This window comes from Neolamprologus multifasciatus, chromosome 8, assembly GCF_963576455.1.
Source record: "Neolamprologus multifasciatus chromosome 8, fNeoMul1.2, whole genome shotgun sequence".
Lineage (NCBI taxonomy): Eukaryota > Metazoa > Chordata > Actinopteri > Cichliformes > Cichlidae > Neolamprologus > Neolamprologus multifasciatus.
In genome coordinates this window covers 19080824-19101685 of record NC_140446.1, presented here as the reverse complement: position 1 = coordinate 19101685, position 20862 = coordinate 19080824, and the positions used below count along the sequence as shown (strand labels likewise).

The window sequence follows — 20862 nt, the reverse complement described above, 5'->3', positions numbered from 1 at the left end:
TTCTAAAATGGAATATACAAAAGAAAAAGTAGAAATGATCAATCGTACACTTGAGTAACTAATCACTGTAGCACTATATATGTAGAAACACAAGGGAACTACAGACCTTTAGCACTGATGCTTCTAAGATCAGTGATCTTCATCAGCATCTTGGGGAACATGTGCGGTTTGTGGGGCCTCCTCTTCCTTACATAAATCTTCAGCGCCTCCAGAAGGGGTTCCTGCAGGATGTCCACCTTGTCTGCTTCTTCCAAGTCCTGTCGATCTGTAAACAAAACAAACAAAAAAAAAAGCACAGAGAAAAGGGTCAGCAAATACTCTCCGACTGTTAGAACCACAGTGGACACTAGATGGTGCTAAGGAAAAGAGTGCAGCATTGCTACCCCGCTGCTGTTTCTGACACAAACATGACCCAAGCAAGCTTTAAGGGCCTTTTTCTAAAGACCTGCCGTACCTCCACACAGCAAACAGATGGCACTAAGCAGCCCCGTCTCTGCATCATCCATCTCCAGAGGAAGGAGCTGGTTGGCGAAGGCAAAAACCAGATCAGTGAGGGGACCGAAGCCAGCGTTGTGCATCTGGTTTCGGTTTAGCGTAAGTCCATCTGAGAAAGTCATCGTGTCTTGCTCTGGTGTGTAGCGTGTGCAGATCCGCAGTATCTGTGGACAGCAGACAGGCTCGGTTTGTGAAAAAAATTCAAACCGAACTTCCAGTTTTATTCATTGAAAACATCTAAGGTAGACGTTTTTTATGTGTGCGTTATTCGTACCAGGATGTCCAGACAGGCAGCTTTGAGCAGAGTGATCTGGTCGGCGATGGTGAGCGTCGTGAAGCCGGGCAGCTGCTTGGCAAACTCCACTGTCTTGATGATGCACTTAGTGGACAGCTCACTGAACTTGTCCCACAGGTCTACGTCCAAGGACACACGTCGTTCTGAGCTGTTAGTCTGTACGAATAAAGGAAAAAAATATTTGCAGATCAAATTTATTTCAAAGGCAAATAAAAAAACAAAACTCTCACACTTGAAAAAGGTGAATGAACATAAGGACACACAGACTGTCAGTCTCATGCCACTGACCGTAGTGTATTTGCCCAGCTGGCAGAGGGAGGGGAAAGTATCCTGGTGTGCCTTGCGAACCCTGTCGATCATCTGCTCCGTGTCAGGACTCAGCACGTAGCTCTCTGTGCACTCCTGCTTCTTCTCATCCTTTTTCTTCTTGTTCCGGTCGTTCCTCACCGCTAAAGGGACGGAAGGAACAGAGAGATTAGTATGCATCTCGAACCCTTTCAACAAAACACAAAGTCTTGGCAAACTTTACATTTAATCTTGTATTCTTTTTCTCTTCAAACACAGCGGTTCAGGCAGCAGCATTTCAGAGCTATTTCAAGTGTAGCGTACAGTTCATGGAGCTAATTACAGTCTGCATGCATTCCTTTATCAGTAACTCCTGACTGCAGATTGAGGTAAAACTGAGGAGAGTTATAAGCAGGAACCGATCCTCAGTGTGCAGCAAACAGCGGCAGCAAACACATCTTTTCTTATCCGATACTGTAAGATAAATGTTGTGAGACAGCTCCATCCAGGATGGGCTATGGTAATGGAGAGGGAGAGAAGGGGAAAAAAACAAAACAAAAAAAACCATGAAATAATCCTCTGTCGTTTCCCTTCGGGCGCTCTGGCTGCGAGTGGTGTGCTCACCCCAAATGACAAAAAACACTAGGCGGGGTGTTTAGCATTGGAATCCCATTATGAGCTCGATCCATTTCTCCCATCCATTTTTGGATGCGGTTTTGCTTCGACTATGTTGTGTGTACATGTGTACGTGTGTGCGCTGAGGCTGGGGTGGGGGTGTGTTGGGTGTGATGGGGTGCTAGTTGATAAATAGTGGTGGGGGATGGAGCTATCCATAAGGCTGACAAATTGCCACAGCTTTCATTAGAGGTCCCAGCTAATCTAATAACATAATATGACAAATATCCTGCCTCTAATGGTTTTAAAAGGGCTCGGCTGCGGAGACCATACCGGGGAGAGAGAGAGAGAAAAACCTTCCAGCTTTTTCTCTCTCTCCCTCTCGCATCTCTCTCCCTCTCCTGGTTATACAACACGTTCTCGCTTTCCTAGTCATCCTCTCAGTGCGTCTCATTCTCAGCCAATGCACGCCCTCTCTCATTTTCAAAATGCTTTAAATCATCCACCTTTCCAACTCTATCACTTCTCCAATCTCTACCTCCCCTCAAGGTACCTGCACCACCGTCCCCGCCTCCCCCAGCCACTAACCTGAGATCAGATTTTCCTTGTCTTAATACCAACCTTGACCATTAAGGGCAAGAGCGCTCGGGCTGATGGGAGATCAGTGTCTTTTGACAGAGGGGGCCTGGACCAGGGCCAAGGAGAGGGGGGGGGGGGGGGAGCACTACTCTGTGCTGCTGCTCATTCATCAGCCCACAGACAGGCCTCCCTGCCTGGGAGAACAAGAAGGCGAGGAGGAGGGCGGGGGCTGGAAGTCTGATCTGGCATTATGTTATTGCTAAGCACCGCTCACCACAACAAGAAGTGAAGAAGACCCCGCTGCGATCGTGGTAATGCATTATTTTCCAGCATGCACTGGTACTTGCGCAGAAAACGCAGCAGCAAAGAAAGGCCGATGAAGAAGAGTATGCTGTGATGAGACCGCTTCATAAACTATGTGGGTATAAACACGGAAAACAAAATGTTTTTTTCATTTCCATTTACTTTAATGAGCTAATTATGACTTAGTTAGGGAAGGAACACCCTGTTTAACAAGCCCTCATCTTAGGAGGCTGGTTGCATAACACTGTAGTAAGCTGCTGAAGATATTTGGGCCAGCCCTGTTTGTGGAGCTGATTGGGATTCTGTGTCCTGTGTGCAATGAGGGGAGGGGTGGAGGGCTGCAACGCACTCAATGTCCAATTAATTCACAAATAAAAGTGGGGCATCCCTAGTGCCCAGACATTACCCTCGCTGACAAATCGGCAGCACAATCATAAGCCGCACAACACAATTTAATGAAGTCATTAAAGAACTATTAGGCACGACTGGCGATCTGTCATGGCGAATTGCCACATGCAATAACTTGGGGGGAAGGAGGCCTCTGGCAGGGGAGTGCAAATGAAAGAAATACTGCCTTGCCTTGCTTTTCTTTTTTAAAAGTATTTATTATTATTATTATCATCATCATCATCATCCGCGTGTGGATGTGTGTAGAGACAAATGTACATTTGATGTTTGTGTGTCAACTTCCAGCCATGAATCTAAAAAATGTATTATGAGAATATGAATGCTAATGGAGGGACTTGCATCATGGATTGTCCACAGTTGCGCGCTCGTTGCATAAAAAGGATTTACATGAGCCGGTGTGCAGCGTGCACAGAATACTGCGTCGGCGCACGCACGCGTGCACGCCCAGCCATCACTCAATCATTCCCTCTCGTAGTGGATTTCGGCTGCGCACGTGCAACTTAATACACAATTTTGGTGCCACGGGTGTGTATGCGGGGGTTTTTTGTGCCCGCGTGTTTGTGTCTGTGTACAAGACAGAGGGAGGTGGGCAGAAAGGGATAATTCATGTGAGGAAAATTAAAGTTCTGGCAGCTCGTCCATCACACAGATTAAATTCAATGGAAAGATAAAAATGTCAATGTTACCCCTGCTCCTGCTGCTCGCAGCGCAGAGCCACCGTCGACAGTGATGAAACTTTCCCCCCTCTTTCTCTCTTTCTCTGTCCTCCAGCCTCACTCCTCCCTTCCTCCCCCGACTCCCCCCTCGGCTCTCTCGACTCTAGATTTTCATTCTTGCTCACACCGGGTTCAGTACTCTTCTCTCCCTCTCTCTGCCTTCATCTTTCGTCGCTATCCTCCCTCTCTGGTTGATGTTATCCCCTCTTTGCACGATTCTCCATCATTCTGCGCTTCATCTTATTTTGCTTTTATTACTTTTTCTATCGCTGAATAACACCTTCCTCGAGGAAAGGCTGATTACTTTGGGAAAAAAGGTGGGATACTGTTGAGAGGACTCCAACATGAACGCAACATGGTAGTGAACTGTGATTATATAAAAACAGTTAAAAAGTGGAACTGATTTGCTATAAATACAGCCTTTTACTTGAAACTTCTGCTTCTTGTCCCTTCCCCCCTTCTCTGCTTGAGAATGTACATATTTCTCACAAAATTTAGAGAACAACGGTGCAGCTTTTGCAATCCCTTGGAACAGCTGTTGCTCGTAGCTGTCCGCTTCAACCACACACCGTCAGGTTGAAGCTGGCGCTAGCCTTTACAGGCGTTTCCCTTGTAACCCTCCACTTGCTGCCAACGCCCTCCCCGCTCCTCCCGGCTCTGTCTTGTGTGCCACTGCCACCTGGCAGCAGGCATGGCACTGTCATCTGGAGCTGTCTGCCAGCAGACACAAGGTCACCCAGACGTACCCCCGGCACTAGCGGGGGGTCCACCTTCTGCGTGTGTGTTTGACAGGGGAGTGTATGCCCGTTCCAAGCGAAGCTGTCGGAGTGTATTTCTGTTACAGGCTTTTTATTCCTACCAGCTTGTGTTTGTCACCTTGTATGCGCATAATTTATGCATACGTGAGCATGGAATTATGGTGAAGAGTGCACTTTGATGAGCGTGCCCGTTCTCGTGTCTGTGTCAGAGGCGAAGAGAGAGTCCCTGCTGGCCCCAGATGGCCAGTCCCTCCCGCCTCGCCACACCAGACCAGTTCCACTGGCCAAAGTCAGCACTGTGTGATATGAAACCTGCAGAACATGAACACAGTCCGGGAAAAAAGTATTCAAGTAAAAACCAAAAGCAGCTCAACAAAAGGAGCCTGGAAAACTATAAACTTATAACAATCATACATCCTTCCCTTGAGTCTACTTCAGAAAAGCCCTCCCGCCTGTTCTCTCTCTTATCCAGTACTATCCAGTCACCACTAGATGGCTCTCCAACTCCAGTCTGTTGTGTGTAAAAGAACTGGCTGCTGTGATCTTTCTAACCATGATTAATGGCCCCATTCAAAGGTAAGGAGCTCAGAGGATAACTTCTTTTACTGTAAGCCACAGTGCTGTGGCGTGGGGAGCGCTCCCTGCACTTTCTGCAGCAGAGAGACGAGGTAAATAGCTCTGGGAAGACAGGAGGCGCAGAGAGACTGAGCAAGGAAAGCTGTACGCAAGAGTGTTTAAACAGGAAGGAGGCGTGCTGCACTTTCTGATCACGTGATTTTTATTATGATTTTCAAATCGACACATGCCCAGTTTCAGACCATTAAGAAGTGTTTATCAGAATATAAAAGCATCCCCCTCCTACACACAAGCACTCTCCCTCTCTTTTCTGCTGGGAAGTAAGTATGTGTGTGTGTGTCATGTGATCTGGTTGAGGTAAAAACCCTGCTGGCCTCTGTGGTCACACCTCTCCCAATTACTTTATCAAGTCTGACTGCCTGCGTGTATGTGTGTGTTCACACAGCCCCCGGGGGTGCAATGATTGGAGCAGACGCCTGCTCTTTCACTCTCGGCAGGTGAGAACATATTCATCACAGAGGCCTGCCAAGCCTGGAGACACCCTGACTGCTAATGCCAGTCTGCATCACGACTGCATCTCTGCCGCTCGCACATACGGTGGATATTCTTTTCAAATGGAAAAATCGGAACAGCTTTGTGCTTTAATTTCTTTTGATGATCTTGATAAGACTCCAGCTATCGAGTAGATTATGACATGTGTTGTCAGATTGTGCTGGAGGATGGGGATGAATTCTTACGCAATGTTAGCAAAGGAGCAAATGTCAACAAACGCTGCGACTTAAGACTTCCTGCAGTGGCCACAATCATGTCAAAACCCCGGGATTAAAGAGCTGTGATGAGATCTGTGCTTGTCCCTAAATGCCCTGTAAGGGCAGGGCACTCTGGGTAAAAATGATCACGTTTTTACTCACACTCCTTCGACATCCCGACTTCCAGGCACTTCTGCAACCGACAGTACTGGCAGCGGTTGCGGGTGACTTTGTTGATGATGCAGTTCTTCTCCCGGTGACAAGTGTACACCATGTTTTTCTGAATGCTTCGCCGAAAGAAGCCCTGCGTGACAGAGAGACAGACGTGTAAGGTATTGAAGAGACAAAGGGAGGGTTGTGTCGGTGGAATCATGGGTAGAAATATGACTGCTATAGGAAATGGAGCAGTTAGTAGTAAATTTATAAGCAATTTTGCATACTACATGTGTTTAGGCTTCCTCGTCCAAATTGCGCCTTTGTTATGGCATTCGCCTTTTGTCCAGTTCACATTAAGCAAACAATTTGGAAATAAGAAGCAAAAAGAGGCCGTGCTGAATACTTAGAAACATCTGCAAATAAAAGGCAAACAACAGCCAAGTCCAGCAGTGGCGTAATCTGTGTGTAATCACAACAGAGATAATGGTCAGTGAACTGTCACCAACTTATGAGGCTGCCCACCTGCTCGGATAAAGCTCAAATGAGAAACGTAAACAATAAACGATTCGGGAGGTTTGGAAGTCCAAAGGCTTTTGGGGTAAAAGGCATAGGGTTATTGGGTGTCACATAACCATGGCCTAGTTTAGAGAGCCAGAAATAAGCAATTGTAGATCCAGGCCAAGTGCATATAATTAGAGAGAGACAGAGAGAGAGAGAGAGAGAGAGAGAGAGAGAGAGAGAGAGAGAGAGAGAGAGAGAGAGAGAGAGAGAGAGAGACTGACTATAGGCTAAAAGTGTTGTGTAAGAAATAAAATGTAATCCAGCCCCATGGGAGAAGAGGGAAAAAAGGATAATGAACTAATTTTTGGTCAGTAGGCTGAAATGGGAGATTTCTGGGGACCACAAACTAGTTTTTGATTGCACAAGCACGAGCAAAAAAATATCTGATTTATACGACACGCACACCAAGAATGTGGTAAGATCATTTTTAACTCCCTAAAAAATGAATTACAAAAAAAAAAGAAAAAAAACAAACTCTAGCAGTGCAAAGTTCAACCTGAGAGAACCCAGACCATCTCACATGCATTGAAAAGTAGTGCATCCCAATCTATATATTCCTTAATATGCCCATGCAATAAAAATCAATGTTCACCCGTGCAGCTTCACTGCTTAAACATCCCTATCATGTCAGAAAGATAAAGAGAGGTTAATGCAAATTAAGCCCAATTGAGTGAGTACTCAGCAAGCAGGTCTCTGGACAAATGTAATACAGGTCAGTGTCAGTATTGATGCGACGAGGTGGGTCATGTTTTGTGGGTGGGACCAGCTGGGGCGGGCGAGAGGGAGCTGGGGTGGAGTGGGTTAGAGGAGCTGCCAGGGAGGCCCATCCCACGCAGAGGGATTAGCTTTGCTAGCTGACAGATGGCTGATGGATCTAAGCCCGCAATTTGTCCTTCCCGGATCACCGGCCTCTTTCTACATCTCCCGTCCTCCCGCCACAGAGTCATTCAGGCTCCTGATAGGGGAACTGTGCGCAGTTTGTCACGTTTGTCATCTGTTTCAACAAGGCACTTTACAGGTGTGGGTGATACTTGTGATTACGTATGATGGACTCCATCTCTGGCTGGAAAAGAAAGCCATTTGGTGCTCAGGTCACCTCGTCAAACCCTTTTTTCCCCTGACTTTGTAAGCATCTCACATCTGTGCTGCAACATGTCAGGTTTTTTTTAAAAATTTGAACAAAAAAAAAAAAAAAAAAGAAAGAAAAAAAAGGGGGTGAAAAACACAATTTCCAAATAAAATGTGCATTTTATTGCAATGCTTCCAGCAAATAAACAATGCATTTTCTGCTGCTTTCAGATATTTCCAACCCCCTCTCACCTCCAGCCGCCACCCTGGAAAAGAGCTGTTATCTCACAATAGAACAGTGAGCAAACAATCAAGTGAAAAAGAACAAGGATTGTAGCTTATTTATAGCTGCCGAAGCTGAGGGATAATTCTCCAGTCTTTGTTTGGGCGAGTATCATCTCCTCTTTGATCCAATAGTGCCCCGACCCTGACCCCAGGGTCATCAGAGGATTGACCACCGCCTGCAGATAATGCAGAGGCTCAGGTGCCCGCTTGCAGCACCTCCTGATTGGCTGTTGCTGCTGGCTCGTGGGGCAGTCGATTGTCCCTGCCACCACCACCACCCCCCTCCAACTCCTCCTTTTAGGAGTCATTGCTTCCTGTGGCCCTTAAGCCTCTTTTTGTATCACCGCTTAATCCGCCCGGCGACAAGAGCCCTCAGCAGGCCTGTCAGCCACCCTGCAGAGTTCAGTGGAGATGAGGGCGGCAAGAGGAGGGAGAAGGGAGGGAGGCACGAAAAGGACGAGTGAATGGTTCCTAGTGCATTTGTGATTGCGAGTGTCATGTGCTCCTAAATTCCCAGCTGTCTACCTGGTTAAGAGCTTTGTGTGCTTGAGATCACGTTCCGCTCTGTGCACGTGTGTGAGGAAATGCTTTACTAAGTGGGACGTAAGGAGTGCCTAGAGTTGGTGAGTTCACAGGGAAGCACAGGAATCTTCTCTGACACGAATATCACACTGCGCCTGGATTAGGAACGCGTTCCCAACCTCCTACTGCGGTCATGGACGTGTGTATATGCAGGCCTGTGCTCTTGCTCCTATTACGAAACAACTATTGCAACAGCCCGCACACTAATAAAGGCTTTGTTTAACAAAAAGAAAAACCGCAAATAGGGGACATTCATCACGGGGAGGTTGGGGTTTTTTTGTTGTTGTTTTTTGGGGAAATAGCCACTTCCCTTGCACTGCACTGCATACCAGGAAGAAAGAATGCCTGCTTTGCACTGGCATGCCTCAAAGACAAAAACATAAACATGAGGGGGTGGGCATGCATATTTAATGTTTAAATGTTAATATCTGCAGGGGAAACAAAAAAGAAGTGCAATTCTAGTAAGTATATGCAGGCAGTAGAACTTAAACAACAAGAGAATGAGCTGTCTCCAAGCAGCAGAGCTCGATACCCCCCCCCCCCCACTCCTGCTTCCTCCGTTCGCTGCAGCCCCCAGGAAACGCCTTTGTAGTTTGGCATGCTGCAGTAAAGCAGACGCTGCTAACCCTCAACTTACCCCAGTCTCAGATGAGACACCGTATATATTCTCACGCCTGTAGTGTTGAATTATTGAGTATGCTATGCCAAGTCATCTCCTCTGAAGTGAGAGATGCGGTGAAGGCATGGTGAACTTTTCAAATTATTGCTGCAGCTACTGAGTGAGGAAGGCAGCGGTTTGTGAAGAGGGATGGGACCAGCAGGTGACAGCGGCTGTCGAACTAATGAGGTTTTAGGAGTTTTAGTGTGATTATGACAACATGTTACTAACCTGATGAATTGTTGTGCTGTTAGGGCAATGAAATTATTTGAATGGAGCACAGAGGTTTATATTTTTATTGCCTGCCTGTTTGGTAATGCAAAGAAATGCCCAATTAACTGCTCCCTCCCCCACCTCTGCCTCAGTCTAACAGTGGCTCCCTCCCTGTATCTACTCTTCCTCCCTGTATCTACTCAATATATCTGATTATTGACTGAGTAGAGCCGCTCATTATTCATGCATTCTCTATCTGGTTAATAATCTACCATTCACAGTAATCTACCATTCACAGTAACACACCTATTCAGCTGAGAAGGCATGCATGCAAAATTTGCTCGTGGTTTTCTAGATAAAAATTTTATGACCTGAATGCGAAGAGATGAAAGATTTGTATATAACGGAGGTGTTGCAGGGGGAGAGAGGACGTCGAAAACTGACAGTGAAACCTATCTAGTACGTTACTGCTTTTCATCTGAAACAACTTATTTTGTGCAGAATATCTCATGACTGACTAAAATATCAGTTACATCTCCAGTGCATGAAAGCCTTCAAAGGCTGATTGCAATATTGGTTCTGACACAACTGCTCTACAGTCAGAAAGAGCAACACTCCAACCACTAAAGATGTCTTCATCGTGTGCTTAATACACCGTTTAGAGTTTTTAACCAACCAAAGGAAGTGTATAATAACCGCTTCAGTTAGTTAAAGAATAAAAATAATAATAATATTATTAAAAAAAGACTATCCACATTTCAGAATGTTGTAGTGTGAATTTTACAGTTGTTTTTTAACATTGCCATCTGAATATGTGAAAAAAACTGCTTCATATTTTCCATTTTTATATCAAAAACCTCTCAGATTAATGCAGATAAAACTGCCTGAGGTGACACAAGGTGTGTTCAAAATCAGTAGTCACACAGACACACACACACACACTAGAATGAGGTGTGATTTAGCCTCATTATGTATCTTATAACCCTGCTTAATTATTGCCTGTGAGACAATGGGGATACATGTTAAGTGAAAACATTAAAAGCAGATTAAGACTTGGAATAGCCGCATTGTTGCAGCGCATCTTTTGAGATCAAAGTCAGAGCTCATTACATGCCAACAATCAGAGGGGGAAAAATGGATACACCCACTCAGCTTTGCACCAAGCCTGATATCCACTCTCTGTGCCACAGACAACTAAAATGCATTAAATGTCTAGAAATCCCAACTTGCTAATTAAAAACAAAACAAATTGTATATTCCTGAATTGGTCATTCCTTCTTAATGATAGTTTCACAGAATATCCCTTAGCCACTGAGGTCGTTAGCATCATCAAATCCCAGCATGATGGTTCTGGGAAGAAGAAAAAAAAAAAAACATCAACTGTGTTTTTTGGCTTTGGTTTGGAGCTTGCATGCTCTCGACATGCCCGGGTTTTCCCTGTACTCGTCCAAGGTGTACCTCTGCCACCTGCCTTATGACAGCTGGGATAGCCTCCAGCCCCTGTGGCCCATAACTGAAGATGATGAATGTATAACTAACTGTAGCAGGTAACAAGCTTACTAAATACAGCATACTTAAGTAGCTGTGCATCACCATTATCTGTACATCTGTCGGGGCGAAAACTAGGCATGCACCAAATATGAAATCCAGCAGTTCCTGACGTTTAATATAAAAATTAGACTGATAGCACATCCTTTCCTTTGTACCATGAAAACAAAGAAATCTTCGCAATAAATGATGTTTTCAAAGCCTCTTTCAGCTCCTTGAAAATAAACTGGCGCCTGACACTGGTAAAGATGCAAAACTGACAGATGCAGGGAAACCTGACGACAACATGTGTGCAGTTCACTGCTGGTGTAATGCTAAGAATCATCCTGTTGTTCAAACTGTTTGCTATTATAATCTGACACCACTCACAAAATGTCATGCACATGCCAATTCTAAATGAAATTATTTCAAATATACTTTAGACATTCACGTATTTAAATGGATTCATACATGTTTTCACATATTCGGATAAGGCAGCACACAGTTAGGACACTTCTGACCCTCCTTTGCTTCTAAAACTTAAAACAGTAAAATAAATACTTATTCAGATACTCTAGTTCATACATGATAATTACAAAAGCGGTGGATAGTAAAAATATCAAGAGCAACTACAACATCACCATTCTCGTGCATTCAGACACTGAACATCATCTGCTGTAAACATGAAACAAAGACTGACAGCTCTGCCAATATTATACTTACATATATTTCCATCACTACTTATCACACATGTAAAACTAAATTTCATCTTGACCAAAGTGGTGGCTGTCTTTTGCTAAACCATCAGTTAAAAATGCTACTTGTTAATCCTCAAACTACCAGGATTTTCCTTGGCAAGTGGATGCACAATAAGCAGCATTGTTGTTGGCCCAATTTATTTACTCTGCTAAGTATTAACCTGCTGGAAAGCCGGGTGTACTTTGTATCACACTCCCAACTTTCCTGTGCTCTCCTCCCTTTGTGCATTCTTTTCCTTACTTTTCCCCTTCCCCCTGTGCTCTGGGGCGCTGACCATCTTTTACTTTTGGCGTCAGTGAGTTCAGCTGTGGCCCCTGTGCCCTAATCGGCTGCCCCTACAGCCATCTCAGCTTCTCTCTCTCTCCTCTTTTTTCTTTTTGCTTCTTCATGCCTTCCAGAGCACAGTCTGCTCTCTCGCTCTCAACCAGCTTAGGCCTCTCAGTCTTTGAATGGTAGCGTCTGCATTTCTACATCCCGCCTGAGTGTGTGCCCTTTAATGTGGACTTTTCTTTTTTCAGTACCCGTTTCCTTTCATTAGGCTACTATCCGTGCACGTATGGAAACAAATACACACTGGCCGAGGAGCCATTGGTCACAACTAGTACACCACCCAGCCTGTGCCAAACATACAGCATGTTTTAAAGGCGAAGACTTTCAGTTTTTTTGGTAGCTAGAAGACGACCAGAGCGTAAACAGAAAATATTAACAGCACGTTGGGTTTGTGGAATGCACACACCGTGCAAATATAAGGTATGCACCTGGCAGTAACATTACATTAGATTCCACAGATCCCTGGTCCTCATCTCTATCCTCCTCTGAGCTTACAAAACTCTGGCTCCTTGCCTTGGGAGCCGTGAGATAAAGAAGTCTGTGTGCTCACACTAACAGGAGAGCGTGTACACGTGCACACAGCAGCTATCAACTGATAACAGAACAGATGGGCGTTATGAGGCCTCTTCTGCACCTGTGCAACATGGCTGTATTGATAATGGACAACCGATGCAGACACGTCAGCAAGAAGGCGATACGAGGAGCAGCAACACTCAAAAAGAAAAAAACAAAACAGATGACTAGATGACAAAATTTCACATTTTGTTCATGATAAGAGGCACATTTATCATATATGTGTAAAGGCCTGAGTTTTCGTATTCTTGATTAGACAGCTCAGTGATAATGTCGGTGATAATTCTCAACATGCATTCAAAGACATCTAAAGTCAACAGAAGAAGAAGAAGAGGGAAAAAAAAACAGGGGGTGTGAAATACTCAAAATGACGTGATTCATCATTTTTATCATATGAGCTATAAAAAGTTTTTTTTCTTTCCAGTGGAAATCACATGAAAGCAATAAGATTGACAAATATCTTGCTTGCTTGGCAGATTCAGAGGAAGGCCGGGAGTCTCACCTTGCAACCCTCACAGGCGCTGACACCATAGTGGTACCCTGAGGACTTGTCCTGGCACACAAAGCAGGGCTTGTAGACGCGGGGTGGAGGGGGAGGCGAGGGCGGGCTTGGCACTATCTCCTCTGAGCTGGTACTCTGGGTCTCTATTGCTGTGGAGAGGAAAGAGCAACAAGAGAAAAAGGTTAGTGGACGCTGCCAGATGGAGCTCCGGCACACTAGCAATAATCAATGAGTGGGATCAACGCATAATCTCATGTAGACACTCACACAGATCTTAAACAATCCAGTGCAAACAACCGAAGGGGGAACACTCTCATTTTCAAGTGTTTTCAGATCAGCCACAGGAAAGATACCTTCAAAGAACAAACACTCTTGCACACACAGAGGGAGCACAAATGAATCCACCCCTCTACAACATTCTTATTTACAGCTGAATACGTGGTTTCTCTGCCTCTGTTTGGACATGACAGCAGGGGGTTACATCGCAAGCAGGGATCAAAGGCAGGTTTTCTCCAGGTGGCCTCGAGTTGTGCCTTTTAAATTGTGTGCTCTTTTTAAGTGCTTCAAAATATAAAAAGGATAAAGGGTACACGCTGTACTAGTCAAGAGAAACAAGCTGATTCTCACCAACCAAGACAGGTCTTTGAAACTCCACTACCCCACACAAGCTTATTTAATATCACACAGGTAAACATAAGGTTAATTACTAAGTAAAGGGTGAATTGACAAACCAAAGAGCAGTAAGGTCGTATATCAGGTGTATCAAGTTATTCCAAAGTACATTTGGTGTCTTATTGTAGCATTTCTAAAAAAAAGTCCCTTCATTCTTATGTTGAAAGTTCAGTCACTCCTGGCCAGCTATCTCTGGTCGGCACGCTGACCAGGTTGCTTTAATGACTGTTATCCACAACATTTAGCTCCTTCACTGGCGCCTCGTCCAGCAGTCGGATGTACTCCAACTCCACAGACTTGGGACTGCAGGTGGCGAAGGTAATCCTCCTTCCACATTGGTTATCAGCTGCGAGCTTGATGTGCTACTCTAAACAGAACCAGCAGCAGGTGGATAATAGATTCATGAACCACTACACCGAGCTCATTGAGGCAGGAATACAGAAACGTGGACTGAGGGCCAGTTCGGCTATCAAAGGGAGACGCACTGAAGAGGCAAGACGATCGCTCTGCACCCTTATTTATTTGTCACAAAGAATAAGCACCACTTTATAAATTGCATAACTGTGTGCGGCGGAGTCTCTGTTTGAGTGAATGACACACACACACAAACAGCATGTATCCTGTCATATCATTTGTGCATGTACATGGTAAACAAAGCGACCAAGGAAGAAGTAACCTCCCTTCACTGGCCTCAAAGTTTTGTGTATTACAAAACACAGCGCTTCCATTAGATATAACAACACACATTCACAGCAAAGACCTTCACCCTGTCACTTATAAATGAAGCCTGTGATCCAGCAGCGTGTTCTACTTGTCATACCAACGCCAGAAAATAAGCCACAAACACACGAGTGACGGAGCTTTAGAATCCCATGCTATGGCACTCAAAGCAGGTTCAGGTTCATGACATGCAGGTGTGCATCCTTTTAACCCACATTGTTCCACCCAGCATCATCAGCTTAACAGAGAGAGAGAGAGTGTGCGTTGGCAAGAGGCTTAGGAGTTACCAGCACCTCAGTGCTTGTGTGTAAACAAGCCGTGTACAGTATATTATCAGAGGGGGTTGGTTCAGCAACACACTCCACGTGACTACACTTCAGACAAACCCTGCGCTTGCATGGTGCCTGCACTGCACAGTGGGCAAAATAACAAAAGAATGCCTGCCTGCCTGCCCCCCCACACACGCACACAACTATCCTTTTATACCGTCTCTGTGCAGGTGTCTACTTGCCAGTCTCTACGCGAACAGAGCAGATGGTGCAAGAGAAGATTATATTCAGAACAATCACAATAAATCTGACACCCTTATATGATCCTGTTTCCTGGAAAAGGGTAAAAGACACAATCACACTACACCAAAATCTAGTCCCTCCAAAGCGTGCTTGTTATCTCTGCCATCAGGAGAAAGAAAAAAAAGAAAAAAAAAATACTGCGTGTCCGAACGGGTTTCAGGTGTCGGGAACAGCTAAGCTTCAAAGTAATAAAGCTCGCTTTGCATCAGCTAACGGTGACACTTAATAAGGCCTAGCATAGCGAGAGGCGTCGTTTATGAGGCCCAGATGTCGTATGCCACTTTCGCACTGACGGCGACCTTTAAAGCTCTTGGTGTAAATTGGTCAATGTGATTTAAGGAGGAAAATATGTGGCTCAGAGGGGGGAGATAGTGGTTTTCATTATTTTTAAAAGCAAAAAAAAAAAAAAAGTTTTATGGAGTGAGCAGAGGGGGATATGGGGAATGAAAATTATCTTTTTGGATAATGAAGGGTGGAGATAAAAGGAGGAGGAACAAATCTAGTTTTAGGGAAGAAAACTGTGTTGTTTGAGTAATAAAGCAAAAGATAAAAATACAAAACAGATGAACTGCCTACAGACATCAGCTTTACTCCTCCCTGAAGCTTCAGAGTCATCAGCAGGTGGTATATCTGTCCAAGAGACTATTTGAAATCAAAAGAAATCTTCAATCTGACTCACAATTCCCATTTAGTTGAACTCGTGTGATCACCTGTTTAGTTGTGCTTGGATACAAAGAACGGGACTAAAGTCAAAGCAAGAAGGTCCAGCTCCAACCTGCTTTTGATCATATTTTATTGGTAAAATTTGGACCTGGAGTGATCATTTTAATTGACAAACACAGAAGCCTGGAAAGGATAATCAATGCCAAAATCAGCTGTATCCGTCTCACACCCGCTGCTGATGGATTCACTGCCTGCAGGCATCGTAGATGGAGAGAGGGGGTGGATGCTGTCTCACTGCGCAGCAAAGTTTACAAGATTTGCCAGATTTTAAGATGCGCGTCAAATTAAGCTTTCATTTTATCTTGATCATAACAATTCATATAAGCCAGACATGGGCACTGTAGTCGCTTAAAACATACTCTCAGACTCAAAAGTATAAAAAAGCATGATAAAGGACACGACTGGCTTCTTGCTCAATGCGTACACACTTAAAGAGCACAGTTATCAGCTCTAGATTGATGCAGTCTTTCACTTCACTTGGGCTCATTACAGAAAGCATCCAAACTGGAATCTTATCCAGAGCAGAAGGTGATTTAACTGGACCAGAACCTCACCAGCATCTATCATCACTGATATCAAAGAGGTAACGTGTATGAGCCTAAAGGGTACTAAGAGACGCTACCATACCCTGTTCATTCTGGCGCCATCTGGCAAGCAATTAAAAATAAAATAAATAAATAATAAAAATCGAAAAAGAAAAAAAAGATGTACCACCAGACATCAGGGTAGCTTCTTTCCTCTGACTGTGAGGCCACTGAATTCACCCTCCTACGCTTCATCATGAATTAAGCTTCAGTTATCAAATATCTCATCATTCATTTTTTTTGGGTAATACAAAGGGAACGCCTCTGTTTGGTTACACAAGTTAGTGTTGTATAATGATCACTGAAATTAATCTTGAAAGCGGAATCAGTGTCCTCATTGCCGCATCTTTAAAGATTTATGCGTCAGATGAGAAAACTCAAGCTGCAGCTCAACCATGAAAAAAATAAAATAAAATATTTGCACTAAATCGGCAGGTGGTATGGAAAGAAAAAGCACCACCCTAGACTCAACTATATTACACAAACTTCTGTTTGCACTTCAATCCAGGCATTCAATCCAATTATACATATAACAGAGAATAGAGGGCAGGAATAATACATCCAAGAGAACATGTGTGGACATATCCAGAAAAAAAATTACATATATAGGAGGTAATTTTGTCCGAAGGACGTGAAGGATTCAGTCTGAATGAACATGACAAGGACAACAGATTGTGGGCAGGGAGACGGCCTGCCCTTTGTTTGCATATTGCCATTTTATTGGTGTCATTATGAGCCATCTTTGCCCATGCCACTGGGCCATGTAGTCACCACACTCATGTCAAACAAATTAAACTTAAATAGAGCAGGCCTTACATAACACCGCATCTTTTCTCATTACGGGTAGAAGGGAAAAGAAAAAAAAACATTCACAGTTTTGCGCGCTCTTCTGCGTCTCTAGATGTGGACTGATTACAGCCCTGCATTATTAGGGTGACCACAGAACTATTCATCCACATTAAAGCTGTCTTCATTAGAAACACATAGACAAACAGATGCGCCACCCACCCACCCACACGCATGCATACACACACACACAAAAATCACATCTATGCTTACATTTAAAGCAGGCTAAAGGGTCTCTAACGGCCATTTAAAAAAAGACCCAACAGTCGAAAACAAACACACACAGAATGTACACTCGCTTAATGAGAGCACCCATGGAAATCTGGGACACAGGGATAAGAGTCTGTGAGAGGGCTGGCGACTGTAATTAAATACAATGGCTGGCTTCTGGAGCCTTGTCAAGCTGAGGCATGGAGCAAAACAATGGCAGGCCTGTGGACAGAGAGGCAGAGGAGCTCAGAAGAGAGGACAGAGCTACTTAGTCCTTAAGCAGTTCTCAACCAGGCATTATTCAACACCACCCTGCATCCAAGCTCTGATCAACACCACCCATCTTACAAGCCTGCCTTTTGTATGATCTGCAAATATCATACGCACAAGCAGTGGAAAAACTGACTCACACTCGCCTGGAGAGCTTCCCTCAATATCCTTGAAACACGTTAACACTGGGGATGTGTGTGTCTATTAAGGTTCCCAGATCCGAGCCCCCTTCCAGAGCTAAGTCACCGCTGTTAACTTCAGCTAGAGTATCACTCCTTTAACCAAGGCAGAGCAACAAAGAGCAGACAATAACCTTAGGGGATGTCGGTAGGAGTTACTGATAAGAAATCTATTGTGCTTCGGTGGGGAACTGAAACACAAACCATATGGTTGCAACAGTTGTTGTTAAGCAGACACAAGGGTGAATGAAAGTCTGCAGCAGCCTGGAATTTTGTCAGACGAGTCCCAGCAGCGAGAATAAGCGACACAGGCTGCCAGGTGTAACCAGTGAAAACCAAACTTGACATGGCGATGACTTGGAACTGCAGAACTTCCCTTAAAGGAAGCTTTGTCTGACCGCTGACTCGTGACTGTGTCTGAGAGTTACGAACGGCGGCTAACAATGAAAAGTTTGAAGCATTCTTTGGTTAGAAATTGTAGCGAGGAGCCAAACACAAAAAGAACAGAGTTATCTAATAAAACTAATTCTGAATGATCAGTATGTCCAAGCACCTTGATTTAATTTAGTTACACATCTCCTTTGATTCCCAGACAAGTCTTATACACATGTGCGTGCATGTGCATGTGCACGTGCGTGCAAGCTACCCCCAGATGTCTTAATAGCTTAATGTAGTGCGGTGTTCTCGAACTCAGAGCCAAAGCATTGTTGATTTAATTAAGTTCAAGTGTGAGTGGTCTGTAATGCTGCTCTTCAAATTCACTTTGCATACATCATGAGCCACAAGTGCACTTAGAGCGAAGCCGAGGCCTCCCAGCCACATCCTCCATAAGCAATTACCGCAACACTAGACTTAAATGGACAAATATGCACGAGAATGAAATGAAATTTATTCTTATGATAAACTATCCTTAGATGTAATACTGACACAAGATAGCCTGGCTAACATCAGCACTTCAAAGGCATCAAGACCAAGAGGCATACACGCTCTCACACATACACAAACCCCACTGGCTATTATCAAGCCTCCAGACACCAGGCCGTCTCGGCCCAGTGCTGCCGAGCAGTTCTTGAGGTTCAGCTCTAGGTTAGTCCTCTGAGATTTGATTACCTTCATCCCCACTGGTTACTGGGGCCAGCTGTGAGGCATATTAATGAGATTTCACCATCATTAGGGAGAAGCTAAGTACATTAGCAGGCTGGCTGGTTGGCTGGCTGAACTGTAGTAAAGACTATTGCAGAAGAGGAAGGAGAAAAAAAAAAGAGATGGAGAAAGAGACAGAGGGCTTCATTGGGGTCCTCCACTTAGCTGAACCCTATTCAGTCAGACTATTGCGCTCTCTGGGTTCCATTAGATTATCTGGACACACAGACATGCACACGTACAGACACATGCCGGCCATCTGTACGCTACGTACGACATATAGACTTCCATTTGTGTTTCTGTACAGTCAGTGTGCTGGAGAAGAGACATCAGACAGACCACCATGCCGCAGGCTGCTGCATTAGGACTCGCTTTGAAGTCTGCTTAAAATAATGAGGTGGGATGGACGATGGAACAGCCCTGCGGATAGAGAAAGCCTAGGGAGTTGTAAGCCAATGTATCATGACTGTCCACAAAAATGAAAAGCAGCAATCTAAGAGCTGTAACAGAGCAGCAAGTGAGCAGAGAAGGGCATCATTCATGCACGGTGTTTGACTTTTACCAAATATTCTGACTTTATTTCTGTTTTACAATGTAAGGAATGCGTGTAAGCATAACAGACAAAAAAAAATTACACACATATGTACAGGAATGCTTTGTCAGCACTCTTCAATTACCGAAGGGGGAAATGGGACCGCTTCCTTGCTTACGGGGAAATCCTGCCATTCTCTAACAAAGCGTCATAACAGCTCTCTGCTGAAAATGGACTGGGGTTCCATTCGCCGCTTTCACACCAATTACTGATGGCAAAGTCACGCACGGCATCTGAATATGAGCTGGAGCGAGGGCGCACACACACATACACACACCAGCAGGCACGCACAGACTGACAGCTGTAAGGAGACGACCAGTGGGGTGTGTTTGTGTTCAAACACAGAGTGCGAACAGTTATTAGATGGGAGAAGGGGGAGGAAACTGGTGGCGAGGCCGACAGGCGTAAGCGAAAACACACGCTCACAAACACGAGAGCCTGGGGAGGTTGACATCGGGCAGGAGTGGAGAGCAAAGCCTCCTCCGCTAAGTGAATTTTTCCAGTTCATCCTTGCCAAATGTGAGTCCTAGAGCTTTGAGCAGCAGTCATATTCAAATTTCTGCTTGTCTACACACAAAATAATCAACAATATATAACTGAAGTTTTCCTGGTGGAGGGCTAGCAATGGTAATCATGTCTCCACAGCTGTTTTCATACAAACTGCTGGTAACGATGGGAGAATGAGGCGAGGACACATTCGCTTTAGCCCTCAGCAGGAGATAACCTGCTTTGGATGTGTCCACACTACAAGCATAGATAACAACAGCCTGCTGACTGTGAAATCACCTGACAATTACCTGTGCTGCCCTAAAGCAGAAAATCAGCATAATCAGACATCGCACGGACTCTGTACTGGGGGCAGTTGGTGTAAAGACCATTTAACCTGTGATCAGCCTGAGATAGTGAGACATTTGCGCTCTCATGTGAAGTTTCTTCGAGCAATATCTTTTAAATCAAAATGGCTCATGATTACAGCTTAGTTTGAACAATGTGAGTGTGCCACCTAAACATGCAAAGACAAGGACTCATAGGTAAGACGAGCAGACTGCTCACAATCAGTGCTCATATGAAGCTGGGTTAGGGAGATTATTGGGGATTGCCTTACTTCCCTGGATGTGCTCCACCTAAGCTGCTGCATGTAAAACCTTCATTCTACCATCTCAACGTACAGAGAGGGGGCAGAGTGAGGTGACGAGAGGAGGTCAAAGTGACAGAGGAACGCATGAAGTTACAGGACTATGTCACTAGGGGGTCTCCAGGCTTTCTGAGCATAATAGCGACCACATATTTCTGGAGTTGTGCAACAACAACTGATTCCAAGCCCTGTTTGAAGGTCACATGATTCACATATATATTTA

At 44.7% G+C, this 20862-nt stretch overlaps 1 protein-coding gene across 12 annotated transcripts in view; it reads right to left on the bottom strand.

Annotated features, from left to right (window-relative positions):
* The window catches only part of raraa (retinoic acid receptor, alpha a), a 141513-nt gene that overhangs the window by 3243 nt on the left and 117408 nt on the right, over window positions 1–20862 (bottom strand). For all 12 annotated transcript variants that reach the window (XM_085171565.1, XM_085171569.1, XM_085171563.1 and 9 more), the window contains 6 exons: window positions 12994–13142; window positions 5942–6083; window positions 1079–1239; window positions 770–946; window positions 455–659; window positions 107–265 (listed from right to left, as the gene is read on the bottom strand). In XM_085171565.1, coding sequence (XP_085027691.1) covers window positions 107–265; window positions 455–659; window positions 770–946; window positions 1079–1239; window positions 5942–6083; window positions 12994–13142 — 993 coding nt within the window. The remainder of the gene's footprint in view (window positions 1–106; window positions 266–454; window positions 660–769; window positions 947–1078; window positions 1240–5941; window positions 6084–12993; window positions 13143–20862) is intronic.